The sequence below is a fragment of the Ahaetulla prasina genome, chromosome 2 (assembly GCF_028640845.1).
Source record: "Ahaetulla prasina isolate Xishuangbanna chromosome 2, ASM2864084v1, whole genome shotgun sequence".
Lineage (NCBI taxonomy): Eukaryota > Metazoa > Chordata > Lepidosauria > Squamata > Colubridae > Ahaetulla > Ahaetulla prasina.
Genome location: NC_080540.1, coordinates 199,579,276 through 199,602,715, shown reverse-complemented (window position 1 = coordinate 199,602,715; position 23,440 = coordinate 199,579,276). Strand labels below are relative to the sequence as shown.

Here is a 23,440-nt window from a genome sequence, read left to right as displayed (position 1 = left end):
TTCTTCAAGTGCTCTGGGATGCATTTACCCAGAATTTACTTAGTTATCTGAAAAAGTATTGAAGTGCATGGATTGTAACTGAAGCTTTTGAAATCAGCTTTTTTTGGGGGGTGGGAGGGAAGAGAGAAGGAAAGATTAGCTTAAAATGGTGATCAAATGTTGGGTAGGTGGGGTTAATTTAACTGGGAGCTTTATACTGGGTTCTACCATATCGCAAGATCTCAAATGGACAGCTAACATCAAAAACATCATTAAAAAAGGACAACAAAGAATGTTCTTTCTGCGCCAACTCAGTAAGCTCAAACTGCCCAAGGAGCTGCTGATCCAATTCTACAGAGGAATTATTGAGTCTGTCATTTGCACCTCTATAACTGTCTGGTTCGGTTCTGCAACCCAACAAGAAAAACACAGACTTCAGAGGATAATTAGAACTGCAGAAAAAATAATTGCTACCAACTTGCCTTCCATTGAGGACCTGTATACTGCACGAATCAAGAAGAGGGCCGTGAAAATATTTGCAGATCCCTCGCATCCTGGACATAAACTGTTTCAACTCCTACCCTCAAAACGACGCTATAGAGCACTGCACACCAGAACAACTAGACACAAGAACAGTTTTTTCCCGAAGGCCATCACTCTGCTAAACAAATAATTCCCTCAACACTGTCAGACTATTTACTGAATCTGCACTACTATTAATCGTTTCATAGTTCCCATCACCCATCTCTTTCCACTTATGACTGTATGACTATAACTTGTTGCTGGCAATCCTTATGATTTATATTGATATATTGATCATCAATTGTGTTGTAAATGTTGTACCTTGATGAACGTATCTTTTCTTTTATGTACACTGAGAGCATATGCACCAAGACAAATTCCTTGTGTGTCCAATCACACTTGGCCAATAAAATTCTATTCTATTCTATTCTATTCTATACTTCACACAAAATCCACCATAGTGTGTTCTTGGGATAGACCTTCTTAAAGTAGCTTAGCTATGGATGGGGACTGGCCAGGGTACCAGTGGTAGGATTCAATTTTTTTTACTACCGGGTCTGTGGGCGTGGCTTGGTGGGTGTGGCATGGCGTGGCTTGGTGGGCATGATATGGTGGGCGTGGCAAGGGGTGGATACTGTAAAATCTCCATTCCCACCCCACCCCAGGGGAAAGATACTGTAAAATCTCCATTCCTTCCCCACTCCAGGGGAAAGTTACTGTAAAATCCCCATTTCCTCCTCATCAGCTGGGACTCAGGAAGCAGAGAATAGATAGGGGCAGGGACAGTCAGAATTTTTATTACCGGTTTTCCGAACTACTCAAAAGTTCCACTACCGGTTCTTCAGAACTGGTCAGAACCTGCTGAATACCACCTCTGCAGGGTACCAATGTATCTTTTCGATTTAGATTTCAAAACTCACAGGTGTGCTAATGTATAAGGAAAGGAGTCTGATAGCTTAACAGCTGAATGCAACAAAAGAAGCCAGGGATTTTCAATACAGTTCAAAAAGGAAACTGTCCCTAATTTAGCCTTGAGCACCTGTGAAGTCCTTTTGTAATGAATGCAGTGTCTTTACTCTGTCTGAATATTAATATTCGTTGATTCCCTCTCTTGTCTCCCTTCCTCTCTCCATTCCCACCCCCCCAGGTAATGTCTCACATAAACTGCTCCTAGCTTAGGTTTGTAATGGACCATGGAAAGTTTGGGGTATTGGGTCTGCTGGAGAAAAAAAGAAAGAAAGAACTGGGCCTGCTGGCCTTTCCTCTCCCTTCCCCACCAATGTAGCTCGCTCACTGCTGCTAGTTGACACGACTGATTTATTTGACTGAAGCTGGCCAAACTGTCACTCAGAAAGTGCCCCCTTGGTGCCTCCTCTAGCTGGAAGTACTAGGAGGTGGGATTGCATCAACTGCTCCTGTCAGGGATTTCAAATGGAAACAAGCCACTGAATATGAATCTGACAGCTCCAGTACTGAATTAGGGCTATTTGCATGCTAATTTTCACCATGCTTAACTCACTGGCAGTCCTAGAGAGAGGAGCAGTCTCTGCATGTTTGGAACAATGCTTGACTGATCTAGCCGCGTTAACGAGCAAATTATGGTAATTTTGTTATTACAAATGCATAGAAATTTCCAAAAGAGTGGAGCAATACAATATGTTTTTCTCTCCTCCTCCCCATTTCTAAATATGGAGCCTTTTGTTTATACACACTTTGCCTTGCTTACTTATGTTTAGATATGCATAATGTTTCACTTTAAAAAGGGAGGAGGAGAAAAATGAGAATATTGGAGGGTGGGAGAAGATGCTTCTGTACATGTTGCCAACCCAGTGAGTGGTGTAAATCAACACAGGTCTGCAGAAATGAAAACAGAATTACACCAGGCTATACTAGCTAAGAATCCATCTCATTAAAAGTAATCTTTTTGAGTTGCCCTGCTTATTCCTATCAAAAATATTTTAAACCCATTAAAATGCAGGAGGATTATTCTAAAGTCGGTATATTCTGCATAGGTGTGTTAATGACATCCCTGGGTCTTAAAAACCAGAATAACAAAAAAAAAAATTTAAATGTTTTCTCACAATAATTCTTAATAACCACAATCATGTAGTTATGTTATATAAACTGGCAAGAGAGAAATGCTGACATCCACATAATAATGAGCAAAGGAATTTGCCATAAGAGTTAATTAAGAAGTTTATCGCTATGGGTTAATAATAACACCTATAACTCTTCCATTTTTCATTTAAAGTACTTATACTTTTATTTCTGACTTTGTTCACAACCTTCATTGGAAGCATCATCAACATGAACACCCACAGAAAATTAAAATGGAAAATATAAACTGCAAATTTAATTTAAATATCTATCAAATAAAAATAATGCAATATTATATTAGGACGTAAGTTTCACTTAACACAAAGAGATATATTTCAAAGTAAATGGGTATAGGACAGCAGTATGAATCCCATTTAATGCCTTGGAAAATAACAATGGCTTCAATTAACATCTGAGTGCCATCAAAGCGTGTGTCAGAAATGGGGTGGGGTGGTGGTTATAATTTTATAGGCCAAATAGGGCAATTGAAAATCACTTCTCTCTAACAGTCATCTGCCTTATTTCAAAAGGTTGGGCTACTCTGTATATGTCATAAGTCTATGGGTGGTTTTTGTTTTTTTGTTTTTTGTTTGGATTCAGGTACATTCTTATGGCTGTGTGCCTTACTTAAAAGCCAGTGTGATTGACACTATTGCTTCAGAGTGGTGGAATATTCCTCTCACCTCCAACCAAAAATACCCTTTAAAAGGGAGCTTTTCTTCAGAAGCAGCAAGACAGAAAATAGAGATCACATTCCAAGCCTAGTCGAAGTCTGGGGATTAGTTTCATCACTCCAACTAATGCAATTTTCCTTTTTTTAGAAAACATGTTAAAATCAAGTATGTACCGGAAGGCAAGACAAGAAACAATGGATGGAAAGTAATCAAGGAGAGAAGCAACATAGAACTAAGGAGAAAGTTCCTAACAGCGAGAACCGGTGGAACAGCTTCCCTTCAGAAGTTATAGGAAGACACTGGGCAGCCATTTATCTGGAATGGTATATAGGATCTCCTGCTTGAGCAAGGGGTTGGACTAGAAGACCTCCAAGGTCCCTTCCAATTCTGTTATTCTGTTATTATTTTTATTCTAGCCTTTGCTTATTAAAAAAATCCCCATACCGTTTGGGGAAAAAATATTCCAATATACATTAGTGACCAAAAGGGGGGAGGGGGAGGGGAGGGAGGGAGAAAGGGAGAGAGAGATTATTTATTTATTTTTCAGATTTCTAACCACATTTCTCCTTCAGATATATAGAAATGCAGATGTAGATGTAGATAAATATACAATAAATAAATATTGATATAGTAGAAAAGCAAGAATTTATCATCCAAAGAGTTAAACCTGAAAAAGGTGAATCCAGTTTCATCAAAGCCTGCGTTTCTGATCCTGGAATGAAGTGCCTAGCATATGTTGGTAAGCATCTTTGACACCCACAGCTAGTCTGTTCTCATCTTGGCTGGGCTGCAACATGAATCAGTAGGAAAATACGATTCACAAAATCTTCACCAATGGCTTTTCCAGCCATACCCAGCATCATTCTCTGAAGAATTCAAGAACTGAGCACCTGACATTACATTACCAACCCATTTAGAATTTTTCTATATGACAAAAGCTTGCATGAATAACTACAACTTTTGGCATAAGCATATTTTCCATCATAAATATGGTATGGCATGAGTATTTACAATAAAACATGACAAAATAGGACCTTTGCTCCCAACACCACTTGATGAATTTGGGAGACAGAAGAGTATCAGGGAGAAAGCAATTAAGGTCTAGGATCCAATCTGGGTCAGTCACCAGGAACAGATATTTGGTTTTCTAAGCTTTCAGGTTTTGCTGGATCCCATCCTCAGGGAACTTCTCTCTAGCAGAATGTGCTAGACATTCTCGACACATTCTGCTAGAGAGAAGTCCCTGAAGATGGGATCCAGCACGAAACCAAAAGCTCAGAAGACTAAATCTCTGGTCCCAGTGATTGACCTAGATTGAATCCTGCAACATTATCCTGGGACATATTTATTTGCTTTCATTTCTGAATTGAGATCTAGGATGGGAGACAGCAAAATAGCTTTGGCTAAACAACCAGGATCTGTTGGAGGGCAAATTTTGCCAGGGACTTCTCAAACTTGGCAGTGCTGCAGATGCCAATATTCAAAGCAACATTCCCAGAAACAGTACAAATGATGCTAAGTATTAAAGCTGTGAATCTAAAAAGACAGTTAACAAACCTACCTGTGCCTCTTGTGCCTAACTGCTGCTTATACCTCCAAGAGAAAACAAAAGCCAAACATCATACCAAGGTCGTGTGTATTGATTAAAATTCTCACTAACGTTACATCATATTTTGATCTAGGTTTCTAGTACATTAGAGTGGCATATCTTTAATTTCAGAATTCTTGATGCACTCAGAATGTGATCACATCAAAAGTTCAAAAGCTTGGAGAAAATGCCAGACTTTTGGCATGAAATCCCAACTCACTGTTATACTGACCAAGTAGAGCAAAATGCAGAATTTAGAAACTATTAGATACATAACTCACTAGTGTGCATGCCTGTTTTTGTATACTATTTTCTTTTCAGTGATAGTGTTTCTGAGTTCAGCAGGGCATCCTATTCATTGAAGTCTTAGGACATCCTTTTTTTTTTGGCCTCCATCCTAGCAATTTTCAAAGAACCATATAGTGGTAACCTTTGGCTGCTTATCATTTTCTAGAGCAGGGATGTCAAATTTGGAGTCCACGGGCTGGATGCATCACGCACTGGCCACGCCCACCCCCAGTTTAATGAAGGGGCGAGTTGCAATACATCACGTATGACGACACAAGTTTGACACCCTGTTCTAGATCCTTATATTGAACTGTTTTGGGCTGAATGCTAGACTTAGGCATGATCCAAGAAGATACTTCCTAAGCTTCTATTTGAATGCACTCCAAAAACTAGTAGCAAGTCACTTAAAGCAACAGATACTCCTTGACCATGAATCATATGCTCTTAGCCTTAATAGAAAATCTATCTAGAGCAAATAAGAATGAGAGGGATACAGCTTACCTAGTTATTGTTCAGAGCCTGCAAATGTTGCCTTGTTGGAACACAAAATTAGATTCCCACCACAAGTGTTGAGAAACCATTTGTCACACTATCAGTTTATGAAACAGATCTGAAGTAGAGAACAGGTAGACTGGGGAAAAAAACATGTATTTTATTCCATTCACGTCTGTGTAATTCTAAATTCAATCACACCTGTGTAAAACCTCTGCAAGTCAGGAGGAACATTTTTTAAACCGGTTTCCAAATCTGTCTCATCAGAAGGTAAATGGCTGTGCTGCAATCCTGCAGCTGAAAAGCATGTCCTGTTCTGAAATCTTTTAGTAGGTTTAAAGGTGATTTTAATATCAAGTAGGACTAGGACTATGGATTCAAGCACCAAAAGGTCTTTAGAATGTAGCAGCTGTTAGCAACACTTTAAGGAGATACATTTTTTCTCATGATGATGCTAAATCACTGGTTTTATCTAGTTGGTTTGGTCCTGTTGATGCAAACTGGTTGCAATTTGTTTTTGTTTTTCTAATTACCAAATGAGGAAAGGGGAGCAGTATAATCCAGCATTTTAATGGCACACAAATGGAATCAAGATGCATCTAGACTCAAGATCTCTTCAATAGACTGGGCAATTCTTTTCTTTTTTTTTATTTGCATTTATATCCCACCCTTCTCCGAAGACTCAGGGCGGCTTACACTATGTTAGCAATAGTCTTCATCCTATTTGTATATTTATATACGAAGTCAACTTATTGCCCCCAACAATCTGGGTCCTCATTTTACCTACCTTATAAAGGATGGAAGGCTGAGTCAACCTTGGGCCTGGTGGGACTAGAACCTGCAGTAACTGCAGGCAGCTGTGTTAATAACAGACTGTCTTACCAGTCTGAGCCACAGAGGCCCCTAAAATGGGTTAAAATGTGTTCCAGCCACAGAAGCCCTTCTTTACTTGGCCTTTGGAGAATAGAATAGAATAGAATAGAATAGAATAGAATAGAATAGAATAGAATAGAATAGAATAGAATAGAATAGAATAGAATAGAATAGAATAGAAATCTATTTTGGCCAAGTGTGATTGGACACACAAGGAATTTGTCTTGGTGCATAGGCTCTCAGTGTACATAAAAGAAAAGATACGTTCATCAAGGTACAACATTTACAACACAATTGATGATCAATATATCAATATAAATCATAAGGATTGCCAGCAACAAGTTATAGTCATACAGTCATAAGTGGAAAGAGATGGGTGATGGGAACTATGAAACGATTAATAGTAGTGCAGATTCAGTAAATAGTCTGACAGTGTTGAGGGAATTATTTGTTTAGCAGAGTGATGGCCTTCGGGAAAAAACTGTTCTTGTGTCTAGTTGTTCTGGTGTGCAGTGCTCTATAGCGTCGTTTTGAGGGTAGGAGTTGAAACAGTTTATGTCCAGGATGCGAGGATAGAATAGAATAGAATAGAATAGAATAGAATAGAATAGAATAGAATAGAATAGAATAGAATAGAATAGAATAGAATAGAAATCTATTTTGGCCAAGTGTGATTGGACACACAAGGTGCATATGCTCTCAATGTACATAAAAGGGGAAAAAAAGAAAAAAATACATTCATCAAGAATCATAAAATACAACACTTAGTGATACATGGTGGACAGCATGCTTAGAAGAATGAAGGAGGAGCAGCACAGCCTTGCAATGGTGCCAGCCCAGAATGCTAGGATTAAGCCCAAGGCAAGATGCTGTTCTCACTGTCAATGCCCACCCCACACTTCAGGAAGCCTGTCTTGAAGTGTGTGGGAGACATGCTGGCCCAACTTTGAACCAGTTGGCTGGACCACCACTTGTCTGTTCACTTTATAATATGTTGTTGCCTTATTTTGATGCCTCTTTCTAGTTTCAATTTTATTTTCACATTTATGTATGCAGAACTGCTCTCTTTTTTCCTGTAATAACTTAGGTACTGGTAGTCCTTAATTTATGACCACAATTGATCCCCATATTTCTGTTGCTAAGTGAGACATTTGTGTTGCTAACTGAGACTCAGGCAAGATCCTAATTTTGCCCCATTTTATAACCTTGCTTGCCACAATTACTAAGTGAATCACTGCAGTTCTTAACTTGTGACATAGTTGGTAGGTGAATCTGGCTTGCCCATCGGTTGTCAGAAGATCACAAAAAAGGATCACATGACCCCAGGACACAGCAACTATCATAACATGAGTCAGCTGCCAAGCGTCTGAATTTTGATCACGTGACCACAGGCATGCTGCAACAGTCCTAAGTGTGAAAAACAGTCATAAGTCATTTTTTTCAGTAACTGTTGTCACTAAACGAGCTGTTGTAAGTCAAGGAGTGCCTCTTATATGTCTCTTTGCAGGATTCATGGAGTTATTCCCGCAAATAATTACTTTTAGCAAACATTTTCATCACCAATAATGATGAAAAGAGGCATTTTTAATTTAAATGTGCTTTCTGGTTAAAGTGACTTTCTATTTAAAGCTTTAAGGCAAGAACTATTTTTAAGATTTACAGAGAAAATTCTGAATTTCAAAAGAGAATAATACAGCTAATAGAGCAACATTCTTAAGAACCTACATCGTTCTTCCTTAAAGCATCAACTTTATACATTTTATTAATGTGGCTTTGTGAATGTTTTTTTGACCCTGCAACTCACACAAAACTCGACAGTATCTACTGTATTTTTAAAAGTGAAACCTGAGTTTGAATTTCATCATTTTCAGATCCCTTTAGTTGGGTAATTGCACACATAGACTTCATATAAAGGAAATTCATTTGTTCAGGGTCACTGCATGGTTTTTCATTAAAAACAAATTACCAATGTTCGGAAAGGACATCTGGGTTTCCAGAGTCCCATTAATGACTATATTTTCAGCATTACGATCCCGGACAGTCTATCCTTTCCTGTCACCCTCCGTTAAGCCCCAAGAGGACAATGAGAATGACAGTCAAGTGAAAGGCAAACCATGAGGGATGAGGCCAGCATCTCAGCCTCCTGGGAAAGGAAGAGATATGTGAATACTCTCACGCAGGCACACGCACACCCATAGACACAAATAAATATGACTAAATATAATTTCACTTGTACTTTTTTCTTGTCCCTAAGGCTTTGTACCCGTCTGATATTTTGCTTTTATATCTCCAGAAACTAGGAGGACATCATCTGACATTATCTGATGTAGTCTTCTCACAGTCTCATTGTCCACCAGATACATTGGGACCATATTCCTTCTAGCATGGGAATTCCTGGAGCTGAATCAGAGGCTACCAGATAGGAAGAACTGCAGAGCCACTGTTTATATAAACAAGAACTTCAGAGCCACTGTTTATATAAACAAGAATGACTGCATCAGCTTCAGAGGTGGGTTTCAGCAGGTTCTGACCAGTTCTGGAGAACCGGTAGCAGAAATTTTGGGTAGTAAAAATTCTGACTGGCCCCACCCCTATCTATTCTCTGCCTCCCAATTCCCAGCTGATTGGGAGGAAATGGGGATTTTGCAGTATCCTTCCCCCAGAGTGGAGTGGGAATGGAGATTTTACAGTATCCTTCCCCTGCCATGCCCACCAAGCCATGCCATGCCCACCAAGCCACACCCAAAGAACCGGTAGTAAAAAAAAATTGAAACCCACCACTGTTCAATTTATTCCACTTTGAAGCCTCATGGACAAAACACAAGGCTGATGTTTAGAAATGTTGGAAGCAAGCTATTTTTGCTTTGTGTAATTTGTTTGAGCAAAATAATACTTAGAAAAGACACTGAATCATATGGTCTGATTAAGCTAGACTGAAAGTAACTATAGAGTCTGCTGTGCGAAAATGTGAATTCACCGCACCCATATACAAACAGAACAAGCTTAGTGGGCCCCAGTCTTTCTCTGACTGGGCAATATCCAGTTTTGCTCTCCTTGTCAGGATGAAGCAGCACATTGCTTTATAAAATATCAGTGAATTAAACCCAAACAATACACATCCAGTTATATCTGCTCTATGTTAAATCGGACAACTTGGTAATTTAGCCATGCATTATATTCTCGTATAATTCTAAAATTTAAAAAAATCAGATAATTGTAGAACATCTTAGATCATCTTAAAAAACAAAATGCTATATATGTGGTACCTTACTCAATAGTAGGAACTTTGAGAGGGATCTTGGAGTCCTAGTGGACAACCATTTAGATATGAGCCAGCAGTGTGCAGCCGCTGCCAAAAAAGCCAACACAGTTCTAGGTTGCATAAACAGTGGGATAGAATCAAGATCACGTGAAGTGTTAATACCATTTTATAATGCCTTGGTAAGGCCACACTTGGAATACTGCATCCAGTTTTGGTTGCCACGATGTAAAAAAGATATTGAGACTCTAGAAAGAGTGCAGAGAAGAGCAACAAAGATGATTAGGGGACTGGAGGCTAAAACATATGAAGAACGGTTACAGGAACTGGGTATGTCTAGTTTAATGAAAAGAAGAACTAGGGGAGACATGATAGCAGTGTTCCAATATCTCAATGGCTGCCACAAAAAAGAGGGAGTCAAGCTATTCTCCAAAGCACCTGAGGGTAGGACAAGAAGCAATGGGTGGAAACTAATCAAGGAAAGACGCAACTTAGAAATAAGGAGAAATTTCCAGACAGAATAATTAATCAGTGGAACAATTTGCCTCCAGAAGTTATGAATGCTTCAACACTGGAAGTTTTTAAGAAGATGTTGGATAACCATTTGTCTGAAGTGGTGTAGGGTTTCCTGCCTGGGTAGGGGATTGGACTAGAAGACCTCCAAGGTCCCTTCCAACTCTGTTATCCTATTCTATTCTATATACAGATGCACACTGTATGTATATTTTGTGGGAGAGTTCTTATCTTTACACCTAGCCTTAAAAATAATAAAATTGAATTGAGCTGAATCAGACTGGTGCATTTTTCCTCTCAATAATTATTATTTTGGGGAAGGCAAAACAATCTTAAAGTTTGAATGTTCAGTCACTCCTTTAAATGTTGCAATCAAAAAACAACATATACTGTTTCCCTGCTATCATATTTGAATTATTTTATTATGTCTTAATTAGATTTTTTTTACATAATAACAGAGTTGGAAGGGTCCTTGGAGGTCTTCTAGTCCAACCCCTTGCCCAGGCAGGAAACTCTACACCATTTCAGACAAATGGCTATCCAACATTTTCTTAAAAATTTCCAGTGTTGGAGCATTCACAACTTCTGCAGGCAAGTTGTTCCACTTATTGATTGTTCTGTCAGGAAATTTCTCCTTAGTTCTAAGTTGCTTCCCTCCTTGATTAATTTCCACCCATTGCTTCTTGTTCTACCCTCAGGTGCTTTGGAGAATAGTTTGACTCCCTCTTCTTTGTAGATCTGGCCTTAGGAAAGGGGAAAGAGAAAAGAGAAACAGCAACTCACTACTGAAAAGGGGGCAAACATAAGAAAAAAGCCACATTACTACAAATTTTGAGCAGAAATCCCACTTTTTCTCAGGGAACCTTTTCCTGGTTGGTTTGTTAAGTTCCTCTATTTTGGAGAATATTTTCTAAGATTTATCCTCACTGCAATGAAATATGCATGGGCTTTCCCAAGATAAAACAATTATTTGGTCTGTGAGATTACCAGGCAATCACCATTTCTCTCACAGTACATGTTGAAACAAGTCAGAATGTTTTCAAATAATCTTGACTTTTTCAGATTTGTGTTTATTGCATGCTATTCAGCAACTGAATATATAATGCCAGGTAAATCCAAAAATACCTCTTCATCGTTCTACCACAAACATACCCACAAAAACCTTACTAACATTCCTTCTTACATGTGTGCAATCCATACTTTAATATGCATGTGCTTTTGTATATTCATCTGGTGGTTTACAAAAAAGAAAAGAAAAAAATATTTCCCAAGAACCACTATAAAATAGTGATCAGATAATATCAACTACAAAAAAACAAAAAAATGTAAACAGACATATTGAAGAACAGCTGTTTTTGCCATTTGGGGACACCTGAGTTCCAAATCCTAAATAATCTGATTTGTACGCAAAGTTTCATTCAAAAGCCTTGACTACCTGAATAGGAAAAATGGCATCATCTTACCAAACAGAAGAAAGCTCAGTTTAAACTCCATATATACTGATTTTCTTTTATAGTTCCATAATGGAAATCAAATTCCTAAACAGCATAAGAAATGGAAGATAGTAAGAATTTTCTCTCCAGTGAACAACAGGGGCCACCATTGGCTGCTAACACATGGCTAAACTTCCTAATATACTAATGTGGCAGTTAATGGTGGATTTTTAAGGTACAAGTTACCCTTCACACTGCAGAATTTGAAGGAAGGCACATTTAACAAGCAACTGAATAGGTACACGACATGAAAACTCCCTTACAGGTGACATGTTCTATTGGCAGATTTGAAAAACAAATCTAGAACTCCCCATAGATTGACTCCAAGTGCCTGATTTTTTACTCTCAAGGTACTGCAACATAAGATCAGTGATCGGAAGAAAACTTTGCAGAAAACAGATTTTCTAACATCAGTTTATAAACTTTGTGTGTATGTGTGTCTTTGAGTCAGTCTTGACTCCTGGCAATTGCCTGGACAAGTTCTTGCAGATTTCTTAACAAGTTTTTTGGAAGTGGTTCACCATTGCCTGCTTTCTAGAGCTGAGAGAGAGTGACTGGCCCAAGGTCACCCAGCTGGCTTTGTGCCTGAAGTAGGACTAGAACCCAAAGTGTCTGGGTTTTTAGCATGGTGCTTTAACCACTATACCAGCCTGGCTCTCTGTAAACAAATAATGTCAGTAATATTACCATCTGTAGCATTTCTATCCTTGTTATCACTTCTTCTACACAGCCTATATTTTAAAGACAACTTATTCCATTTGTGTACTTTGATTGAACTACTAGCATAACTGATGCGCAGAAGCAAATCTATTGCTTTGTTCTTTATGGTTCATTGAATTAATCTCTTTGACCATTCTTGCCTTCTGTGTTCACAGTAAAATACAAAAAGCATACAAAATGTGGAACATTTCTGTGGGACATATTCAGTGATTCCATAAAAAAAATGTATCCTCAAACCTTGTTAACCTGTAATAGAACTCATGCTTTTACATATCCACCCATGAAATGGCTTGACAGTTTCACTGTCAAAATAGACATCAGAGAGAATAGAATACTAAGAGTGAAAAAGATATGAAGATTAACTAAATCTATCCCCCTAGCTTCAAGGAAGGGTCATCCACAAATAAACCCTGATTATCACTATACAGATCAATACACAACTTCATTGCAAGACGGAACAGAAACAAACCAAAATTTTAAATTTTTTTACCACATAATCATTTTTTGACTATATAAGATTTTTTTTCCTGGATGAACATAGGAAAAACCCAGTTTCCAATCAGAAGTAAACCTATGGAATGTACATTACTGTAATTTCTTTAATAATCTGTGCATGAAGGTGCCATGTATGTTAGCCCAAAGAAATAGAAATAGTTCTTTGCTATGCAAACATATCTCTCCCCCACTCCTCACACACAAACACACCACTCAATCTTGCTCCAAATCACTCCAAAAACATATAATCTGATTATTTTATGAACATTCTATGAAATTGGAATCATCTGTAACCAGTGCTGGGATTCAACTGGTTCTCACCATTTAGGCTGAACTGGTTGTTAAATTGCTGTCTGGCCCTGCCCCTCGCCTCCCTGCCCCTTCCAGAAGCCCCCATGTGCCTCATTTTGGCTCCCAGGTAAGTGAAGGGAGGCCTACTAGGCCCAAAACGGGGCGCAGGGGGTGTGGTGCAGGCCCCCGTGGCCCATTTTTGCTCCCAGGGGATTGCAGGGTGGCCTACTAGGCCCAAAATGGGGCACGGGAGGGGAGGCGGCACAACCCCCCTGCAACCTGTTTTTGCTCCCGAATGCTGCCTGTCACACCCCCTGGCCATGCCCACCATGGCCACGCTCACCCAGTCAGTCATTAGGACAGAGAACCAGTTATTAAATTATTTGAATCCCAACACTGGCTGTAGCTATCTAAAAGCTCATATCATGTGAATAAGTGTAACTCAACCTTAGCATCACCTTCCACAATTGTACATACAACCCCATTTTCTTGTAGATGCTTCCTATGGTCACTAAGGTGCTGGGAATCAACTAAGAAAATAATCATGTTGTTACTCATTAAATAAACAGTGATGGTACCCATGAAAATGCAGAATGGGGAAATACTGTATGGGAAGCATGACATGAGTTAGGCAACTCAATTAATAAGACACCATGGAAAGTTGCTAATAAAGAAGAAAAGAATCAGACTGAAGAGCCATTAGATGCTTCTAGAAAACTCACAGAACATAAGATAAAAATAGGCATGTCATCTTGTTTGCAGTCCAGATATATAATCATATTTTCAACAATCATATTTGATTTTCTGAATCTAGGAACTTTTATTGTATTTGAATCTTATTTTTCCTTTAGAAAATTCAGTGAGACTTCTCAGTGTGACTTATGTTGTATTTCTACAAGTTTAGTATACACACACACATACACACACACACACACACACACACACAAAATTTGTCCTGAAAAGAAATCAAGCACTTAGGGTTGTTTAACCATTTTTTTTAAAAAAAAATATCTGCTATATTGATTGTTATACTGGACAATGTTACAAATTTTATATTCTTTCCTAGATGTATTTCTCAAAAAGCAGATTTAAATATAATGCTTCCGAATGGAAAGGGCTGTATCTAAGGCAATGGTATATACCAGAGCAGTGTTTCTCAACTATGGCATCTTTAAGATAGATGGACTTCAACTCCTTGAATCTTCCAGCTGGAATCCTCCGGCTGGCCGGGAGATTCTGGGAGTTGAAGTCCACCTGTCTTAAAGTTTCTAATATAGGATTGAATAATCCTATATTAGAAGACAATATTTTTTTTAAAAAAACCAGCATAGTCTCTGGGGACTCAGCATGAGTTATCCTACAGGAGTAATCCTTCATCATTGTTGTGATGAGTATGCATTTCATACTGGTGACTACACACCACATTCAATTGTCCTCACTTCATGATGATTTAGGAATGCCAATAAATTCAATGCAATTCTCATTTTCAACACTAAGGAGGATTATGACAAATATTACCCAAATTGATCTTGGTTCTGATTTTCTGCTCATAATATATCTTATTCCAAGATACCTGCCTCCAGCTCTGATCTTTATGGAACAAATCCTACATAATATTTGACAGATATTATACACACTGAAAAGCTTACAGTGTTCATTTCTATATCTTTCCTTTTACTAACACATTTCAGAACAAGATTCTACAGTAAGGTACATACTATTGGCAGAAGAGGAGGAGGAAAAGGATAAGGAGTTGCTCCTTTACACTTTCTTTATTTTATAGTTTTTTCCCTACTATGTTCATTAATTATAGCCCTCCCTTATGGCTAATTATTAAAAGATTTATTACAGCCACTTTTTTGCATGTTTTGAAAATTATTACAAGAGATCAATATGTCTAGAAGTGAGTGTCTGAGAATTGGTAAAATGAATTCTCCCTGTATAAATGTCAGCACAGAATAATTCAGTCATATCACACTGATGTGTGTGTAATAAAGCTGATCTGTCGTCTGTTGCACAGCCAAATGATAAAAGACTGCAATGCATTCATAAGAGATTTCTGAAATGGGCCCTCCAAATGATAAGTGACAAGAGAGGATCAGTAAGTTATTTTGGATGCTAGTTAGCATCCAAAGGAAGGAAGGAAGAAAGGGGATTGAGAAAAATTACAAACAATTTTCATTTTTTTAGATCAGGATATTATCATTAAATAATTTCCTCTAAGTTTAGAGGGAAACATGCACATTAATCTACACGGCTTCTTCTTTAGATATATATTTTTATCTACATGGCTACTTCTAGTATAAAATTGAATATGTTCAGTAATTTAGTTGTATCTCTACTATTACACCTACTGTATAATGAGTGTAAGATGATGCAGTTTATTCTCTTTATGGGAGTGAGGAAATATTTCAGAAAACCACTACAGAATAGAATAGAATAGAATAGATTTTTTATTGGCCAAGTGTGATTGGACACACAAGGAATTTGTCTTGGTGCATATGCTCTCAGTGTATAAAAGAAAAGATACGTTCATCAAGGTAAAACATTTACAACACAATTGATGGTCAATATATCAACAGAAGTCTTGTTTGTTTGTTTGTTCCAAACACATATGTGACAGGCTAGTAATTTTCAATTTTCAGCTTACATGATAAACTGGAAATATAAAGAATTTATTGATTCCATTTAACTGTGTTAACAAAAAATTAATTTCACAAGAGGTGGATCTATTACTGTTGAATTGTATTTTCTAAATAAAGAATTGGTGAGAAAGCGCTGACTGACCAGTCAAAATCATTTTTGTTTATACAGATAAAGCTTAATTGGTTAAATAGTGAGAGAAATTCAGATATATTTGCATAGTCAGTAAGATCATCTCAATTTTCAGTCTCCTTTCAATATTAGGGTCTGATAAACACAATATCTTTTTTAGTAGTGATAAAATCTAGGACTGTGCAAGTTCGAAGGAGCATTTTTGATCAATAAAGCTACAACTGAAGCTCTCCTCAAAGTCAAGTACTGAATACAGGCAGTGCTCCAGAAACAAGAATTAGAAAAGGCTCTTTTCTTCAGATCAAAGTAATCAATTGTCCTTTCAATCTGAAATAACAAAAAAGAGAGATTCGCTTTTCTAAGCAGACCTACATGGCATGGGACTGGTTATCTGAGGGACCACCTCTCCTTGATCTGCCCATCCCACCATATCCATCGGAGGGGGAATGCTGCATGTCCCATCAGCTAGGGAGCTATATCTGATGGATTAGATTAGATTAGATTAGATTAGATTAGATTAGATTAGATTAGATTAGCAGAGTTGGAAAGGACCTTGTATGTCATCTAGTCCAATCTCCCACCCAAGCTGGAGACCCTACACCATTTCTGGCAAATGGCAGTCCAATCTCTTCTTGAAAGCCTCCAGGGATGAAGCTCCCACAACAGGCTGTTCCATCGGTTGATTGTTCTCACTGTCAGAAAACTTCTCCTTATTTTTAGGTTGAAACTCTCCTTGATCAGTCTCCATCCATTATTCTTTGTCTGGCCTTCAGGTACCTTGGAAAATAGCTTGATCCCTTCCTCTCTGTGGCAGCCCCTCAAATATTGGAACACTACTATCATGTCTCCCCTGGTCCTTCTCTTCACTAGACTAGCCATACCCAGTTCCTGTAACCATCCATATGTTATAGTCTCTAGTCCCCTAATCATCCTGGTTGCTCAAATGGTCATAAAAAAAATTACTGTGGAATTGATGGAATCTAGTTGGCAGAACAACACTCCTTACTAGCACTGATGATGTTAGTTAGTTTTGGTAATGAAACATCTGTGAGAAAACAGTCAAGCTCAGAGAGCACCAAGGATCCTTCATTTCATTTTATGTTGGCTGTAAACCGCCCTGAGTCCTTCGGGAGTAGGGCGGTATAGAAATCAAATAAATCTAATCTAATCTAATTTCAGCCCTGAGCTACAAATATTCTCTTTTATTGATTTTTGTTGTTGTTGTTGTTTAGCTCTGTTGTATACCATCCAGAGTCATAACTCACTTTTTTTAGTGGCATTGTAACTTTGAGCGGTCATTAAACAAAGTTTCATGGTTGTAAATTGAGGACTACCTGTATAGGTTAAGCATATCACTTCCAAGTATGAGAAGCCACAGGTACAATTGTGAGACATGTTTATAATCAAGTTAATTGAAATGATTTACATGCTAAAAATGCAACGAGTAAAGTAATCCCAAAATTAATCTCTGGTCATATAATATTCAACAGGAAGCTTCCTTCTGGATATATTTTGACTGAATAACTTCTCTTAGTACCCATTCTACCAGTTCTTTTAAATCAGTCTCTCTCCCATCAGCTTGAAGTCAAGGTCTAAGTTTCCAGGAGTTATATACATCATTGTCATAATACAATTACAGAGTCAGAGAAAGGCAGTTACTTAATTTGTGTGTTTAACATTTCTCCTTGCCTTCAGGTTTGTAAATCTAGATGCAGCTGGCATGTAAAAGGAGCACAAAGGAAACCCTTGGCTTTGTGGCTGAAAGTCATGTTCGTACTTCCCATACCCCTCCCCCTTCTTTTTTTTTAAATGAAAACTCACCAGGCACCATCCCTGTCAGCGTTGGAGCAGAGTAGCTGCCCTGTCCAGCAGGGGGGACGTGTGGAGGGTATCCAGGGAGGGTTGTGCTTGCCAAATCACGACCTGAAAAATCAAACCAACAAATCGCCACGTGAGCATTCACAAGATCTAGACATATTTTTACATTTCCCTTAACACCAAAAACGCAGGCCGTGCATTTGTCAAAACTCAACTGCAAATACCAAAGTGGGATGCCCCCTCCCCTCCACCAAAGCTTAGCTTCGTCAGGCATGAGAAAGATTTTCCTTTATTTATAAGCACCACAAGTAAGAGAACAGCAGCAACTGCACACAGTGTTACAAACAAATTAGAAGCAAGGCAATTTTGAACCCAACTTGTTCTCCCCTCCCCTTCTTTTTAAATATATAATTCAGTAACACAAAAAAGGGAAGCGAGTGATTTAAAAAATAAAACAAGCCACCATCCGTTCTTTTCAATCCAAGTGCGGTGTGGTTAAACAATAGAAGAAGTGACAGATGAATTGAATACGGCTGGTAAGTAACAGAATGATTATCCCAATAGTTTCAACAAGACTAATGAATAGACGATAGATGTACACTGTTTAAGAAACATTATCACTGCTCTGTTTAATATTGTTGGGTAGCATATATTCTGATGTATTGATTCAGTTTCCCTACATACAGATAGATACTGTCAATTTGGGCAATGTCAGAATATCTGGAGGGCATCAGGTTGCAGAAACCTGGTCTGAGCTGATGCATTTATTTTTCTGACAGGACTATTTGCCCCTCTCTTTAATATGTTCAACATCACTTGGTGAGAATGCTACACCTTTTGGCTATTTCCACTCAAGCTGTCAGTAACAAAAATGTGACAAGCTCATTGTGAATCAGATCCTTACATGAACCATCAGATAATAACAACAAAACTAATTTTGGGTCAGGACAGGGAGGCAAAGTCTGTTTTATAACTTCAGGTAGATATTTTACATTCCAGGTGCTTACACCGAAGTAAGATTTTTCTTGATAGTTTCTTTAGGATCTCCGTTTGAGTAAGTGATTAATACAAGACATTCTCAGTAGGATGAGCTACTAACGTTGCAAGAATTTCAGTTGAATGGTGAAAAACGGGACTTCAAAACCAAATAATATAGAAAGAGTTATCCAATAATATTAATACATTAATACCGAAAAGAAATGTACACCTATGTCTATGACAGTTATAAAGTATCTGATCATATTTATTGTTTGTGCTCCAGTAATTTGATGATTTGGGCTCAATGAGTGGTATATGCATTACTGGATACTATTATTTGATTAATGTAAACCACCTAGCTATTGGGATCTGGGGAGTGCATGAATACATTATTATTATCAGCTGAAATCAATCCACTGTAGGATGAAGGGCACTTTATTGAAGGTGATATACCATTAGCCACCACACTAGTCCAGTGAGTATTAGTAGATAGATGTTGTTTTACTTACTAGTCTAGGGCTGATAGAAAGTGATTGGCCCAAGTCACCCAGCTGTCTTCCATGTCTTTGAGAAGACTAAAATCTGTTTGTCCTTGTTCCTTATCCCTCCCCTTAACTACTGGACCACAATGGCTCTGACATAACAAATAGATAAACATTCATTTTCGGTTTTTTAATAAATATTTTTATTGGAAATTTGAAAAAAGAAGATAAAAACTAAAGCAAGGAAGAAAACATAAAAAGAAAGCAAGCAAAGGGAAAGAAAAAATGCAAGACAAGAAAAAAGATAAAAGAATACAAAAGAAAGATAAAAGACATACGAAATGCTTCTGATATTCTTCACATCAGTTATAAGTACAATTATATTTCAAACTTTCTCTAAAATATGATATCATAATGTTCTTCTTTCTATTATCTATCCTGTCTAAATCATCAAAGCCAAGAATCACAATTTCTTTCTTTTTTTCATTTTTACATCAAAAGTTCATAAGTAGTTTCTAGGCACCAATAAATGTAAATAGTGTCTTTTCTCTAATCAAAAAAGTTAATTTATCCAACTCAGAATAAATATTCATTTTTAACACAGCATACATAGACTGGAGAAAAATATACTGCCTACCTGATCAAATTACACCCAATTTACAGAATTATATCAAAATAACTCCCTGTTGTGGTTTTTCTCTTTTTGTTTCTGATTGCCTGAATTCTGTGCTTCAGTGTCACCCTATTCTACCTTCCCACCTGTGGAGGGCTTGGGAAGGGGTGGAAAGAGCAATGAACTGTTTATCGATACAAGGGGTCACACGTTCGATGTATGCAGGCGATCGCGTGCCCCGATCCCCCTGACTTCACCCGTTCCCCGGATGGTCAAGACTCTCAGAGCCTGGGCCTTCGTCTGATGTTATGCAACGCACGGTCCGTGGCCAATAAGGCCCCCCTAATATATGATCTGATTCAGGGGGGTGCCACGGATATTATAGGCGCACGGAGACCTGGTTGGGTACTGAAGGGGCGTGCCCTGGTCGAGTTGTGCCCACCGGGTTCCCGGCCATTCCATCAGCCGAGGGCCCAGGGTAGGGGTGGAGGGGTGGCGGTTGTTATTAAAGAGAGTCTAGAGCCGAGGGAGACCACTGTACCTCAGATTGCCGGGTGTGAATCCCTCTTTGTGACGTGGGGTCGTCGATGTCAGTTGGGCTTGCTGGTCGCACCTGGCTCCTTGCTGCGTGACAGCTGCCCTGCCCGAGCTTCTAGAGGTGCTTGCCGGGTGGCAGTGGAGACCCCAGACTTTTAGTCATGGGGACTTTAATCTGCCATCTGCTGGCTCGTCATCGACGGTGGCTCGGGAGTTCTTGGCTTCCATGACGGCCTTGGACCTGACTCAAGTAGTGGATGGCCCCACTCACATCGGGGGAGGCACACTGGACCTGATTTTTGTCTCTGGTCAGTGGTTGAGAGATCTGGACTTAAAGGAAATAGTCATTGAACCTTTGTCATGGTCAGATCACTCTCTCCTTCGCCTGGACTTTCTGACCGCTACCCAACACCGCAGGGAGACGGAACCATTACGTTGGTACCGCCCCAGGCGCCTAATGGACCCAGAGAGGTTTCAGACGGAGCTTGGGCCACTTCCTGAGGGTCTGGCTCACGGCACGGCAGAGGAACTAGCTGCAGCCTGGGAACGGGCTGCGGCTGGGGCTTTAGACCGTGTCGTGCCTTTGCGGCCTCTGACCCGCGAGATCCCAACCGCCCTTGGTCCTCCGAGGAGCTGAGGGGGATGAAACGCGGGAGAAGACGCCTAGAGAGTTCCTGGAGGTCCAGCCGCTCAGAGGCTGATCGGACACTAGTTAGATCCTATACTAGGACCTACCTAGTGGCATTGAGGGAAGCGAGGCGCTACGCCTCCTCATTGCGCCGGCAGATAACCGCCCAGCTGCCCTGTTTGGTGACCCGCCTCCTCCTTCACCAGGGGGAGCGGGATGACCCGTTGCAGGGACGTGCTGAGGAGTTTAACGGTTATCTATACGATAAAATCGTTCAGCTTAAGGACGGTCTGGACCAAAATTGTGGCGATTCGGATGGGGCGTCTGAGGGCGGTCTTGGTGATGTTGTTTGGGATGAGTTTGACCCTGTGACTCCCGAGGACATGGACAGGTTGCTGGGTAGATTGAATGCCACCACGTGTTTACTGGACCCGTGCCCCTCCTGGCTGGTGCTGGCCACTCGGGAGGTGACACGAGGCTGGCTCCAGGGGATTACGAGTGCTTCCTTGTTGAGGGAGTCTTCCGCCGCCTTGAAAGAGGCGGTGGTGAGGCCCTCCTCAAGAAGCCTTCCTGACCCGCTGTTTTAGGTAATTATCGTCGGTCTCCAACCCGCTGCGCAAGGTTGTAGAGAGTATGGTGGCATATCAGTTTCCCCTGCACCTGGAGGAAACTGTCTATCTGACCTGCTCCAGTCCGCTTCCGCCTGGTTACAGCACTGAGACGGCTTTGGTCGCGTTGGTGGATGATCTCTGGAGGGCCAGGGATAGGGGTTGTTCCTCTGCCCTGGTCCTATTAGACCTCTCAGCGGCTTTCGATACCATCGACCATGGTATCCTGCTGCGCGGTTGGGGATTGGGAGTGGGAGGCACCGCTTATCGGTGGTTCTCCTCCTATCTCTCCGACCGTCGCAGACGGTGTTGACGGGCAGAGGTCACCCGCGGCGCCTCACTTGTGGGTGCCGCAGGGCCGATTCTCTCGCCTTCTGTTCAACATCTATATGAAGCCGCTGGGTGAGATCATCAGTGGTTTCGTGTGAGGTACCAGCTGTACGCTGATGACACCCAGCTGTATTTTCCACACCGGCCACCCCAATGAAGCTATCAAGTGCTGTCCCGGTGTTTGGAAGCCGACGGGTCTGGATGGGGAGAAACAGGCTCAAGCTCAATCCTCCAAGACAGAGTGGCTGTGGATGCCGGCATCCCGCACAGTCAGCTGAGTCCACGGCTGACTGTCGGGAGCGAGTCATTGGCCCCGGCGGAGAGGGTGCGCAATTTGGGCGCTCTCCTGGATGAACGGCTGTCTTTTGATGAACACCTGACGGCCGCCTCCAGGAGAGCTTTCCACCAGGTTCGCCTGGTGCGCCAATTGCGCCTTTCTAGACCGGGATGCCTTGTGCACAGTCACTCACGCCCTTGTGACGCCTCGCCTGGATTACTGCAATGCTCTCTACATGGGGCTCCCTTGAGGGGCATCCGAGGCTACAGTTAGTCCAGAATGCAGCTGCGCTGGTGATAGAGGGAGCCCTCGTGGCTCCCGAGTGACACCTATCCTGCGCAGGCTGCACTGGCTGCCTGTGGCCTTCCGGTGCGCTTCAAGGTTTTGGTGAACGCCTTTAAAGCGCCCATGGCATAGGGCCGGGTTATTTACGGGACCGCCTGCTGCTACCGAATACCTCTCACCGACCTGCGGCGCCTCACAGAGAGGGACTCTCAGGGTGCCATCGGCGCGACAGTGTTGCCTGGCGACGCCCAGGGAAGGGCCTTCTCTGTGGGGGCTCCCGCCCTCTGGAACGAACTCCCCCCAGGACTTCGCCAACTTCCGGACCTCCGAACCTTTCGCCGCGAGCTTAAAACCTACCTATTCATCTGCGCTGGCCTGGGTTAGTTTTTTAAATTTATGGGTTTTTAAATGGGTTTTAGCTCTAAATTTTAATTGTGGCCAATTTTAATAAGTTTTTTAACTGTATTTTAATTGTATTTATATATTGTCTATTTTACTTGGCTGTGAACCGCCCTGAGTCCTTTGGGAGAAGGGCGGTATACAAATTTAATAAATAAATAAATAAATAAATAAATAAACTGTTAAGAGAGGAGAAAAAGCAACTCAGCCCTGGGAAAGTAGAAAGTGCAAGAAAAAAACCTCAATTCTACTTTCATTTGTTTTTTTTTTTAAATAATGGTAGTCCTCAATTTAAGATTGATTACTCAGCAACCATTCAAAGTTACAATGAACCTACCTGGGGTTACTTATGACCCAGATTTGAAGTTCTAATGGTTGCCCGCCCCCCCATTGTCATGTGAACAAATTTCTAGGGTTTGGCAACTG

At 40.3% G+C, this 23,440-nt stretch overlaps 1 protein-coding gene across 3 annotated transcripts in view; it reads right to left on the bottom strand.

The window, feature by feature from the left end:
* The window catches only part of PAX5 (paired box 5), a 283,526-nt gene that overhangs the window by 43,308 nt on the left and 216,778 nt on the right, over positions 1–23,440 (bottom strand). For all 3 annotated transcript variants that reach the window (XM_058172755.1, XM_058172757.1, XM_058172758.1), the window contains one exon: positions 17,881–17,982. In XM_058172755.1, coding sequence (XP_058028738.1) covers positions 17,881–17,982 — 102 coding nt within the window. The remainder of the gene's footprint in view (positions 1–17,880; positions 17,983–23,440) is intronic.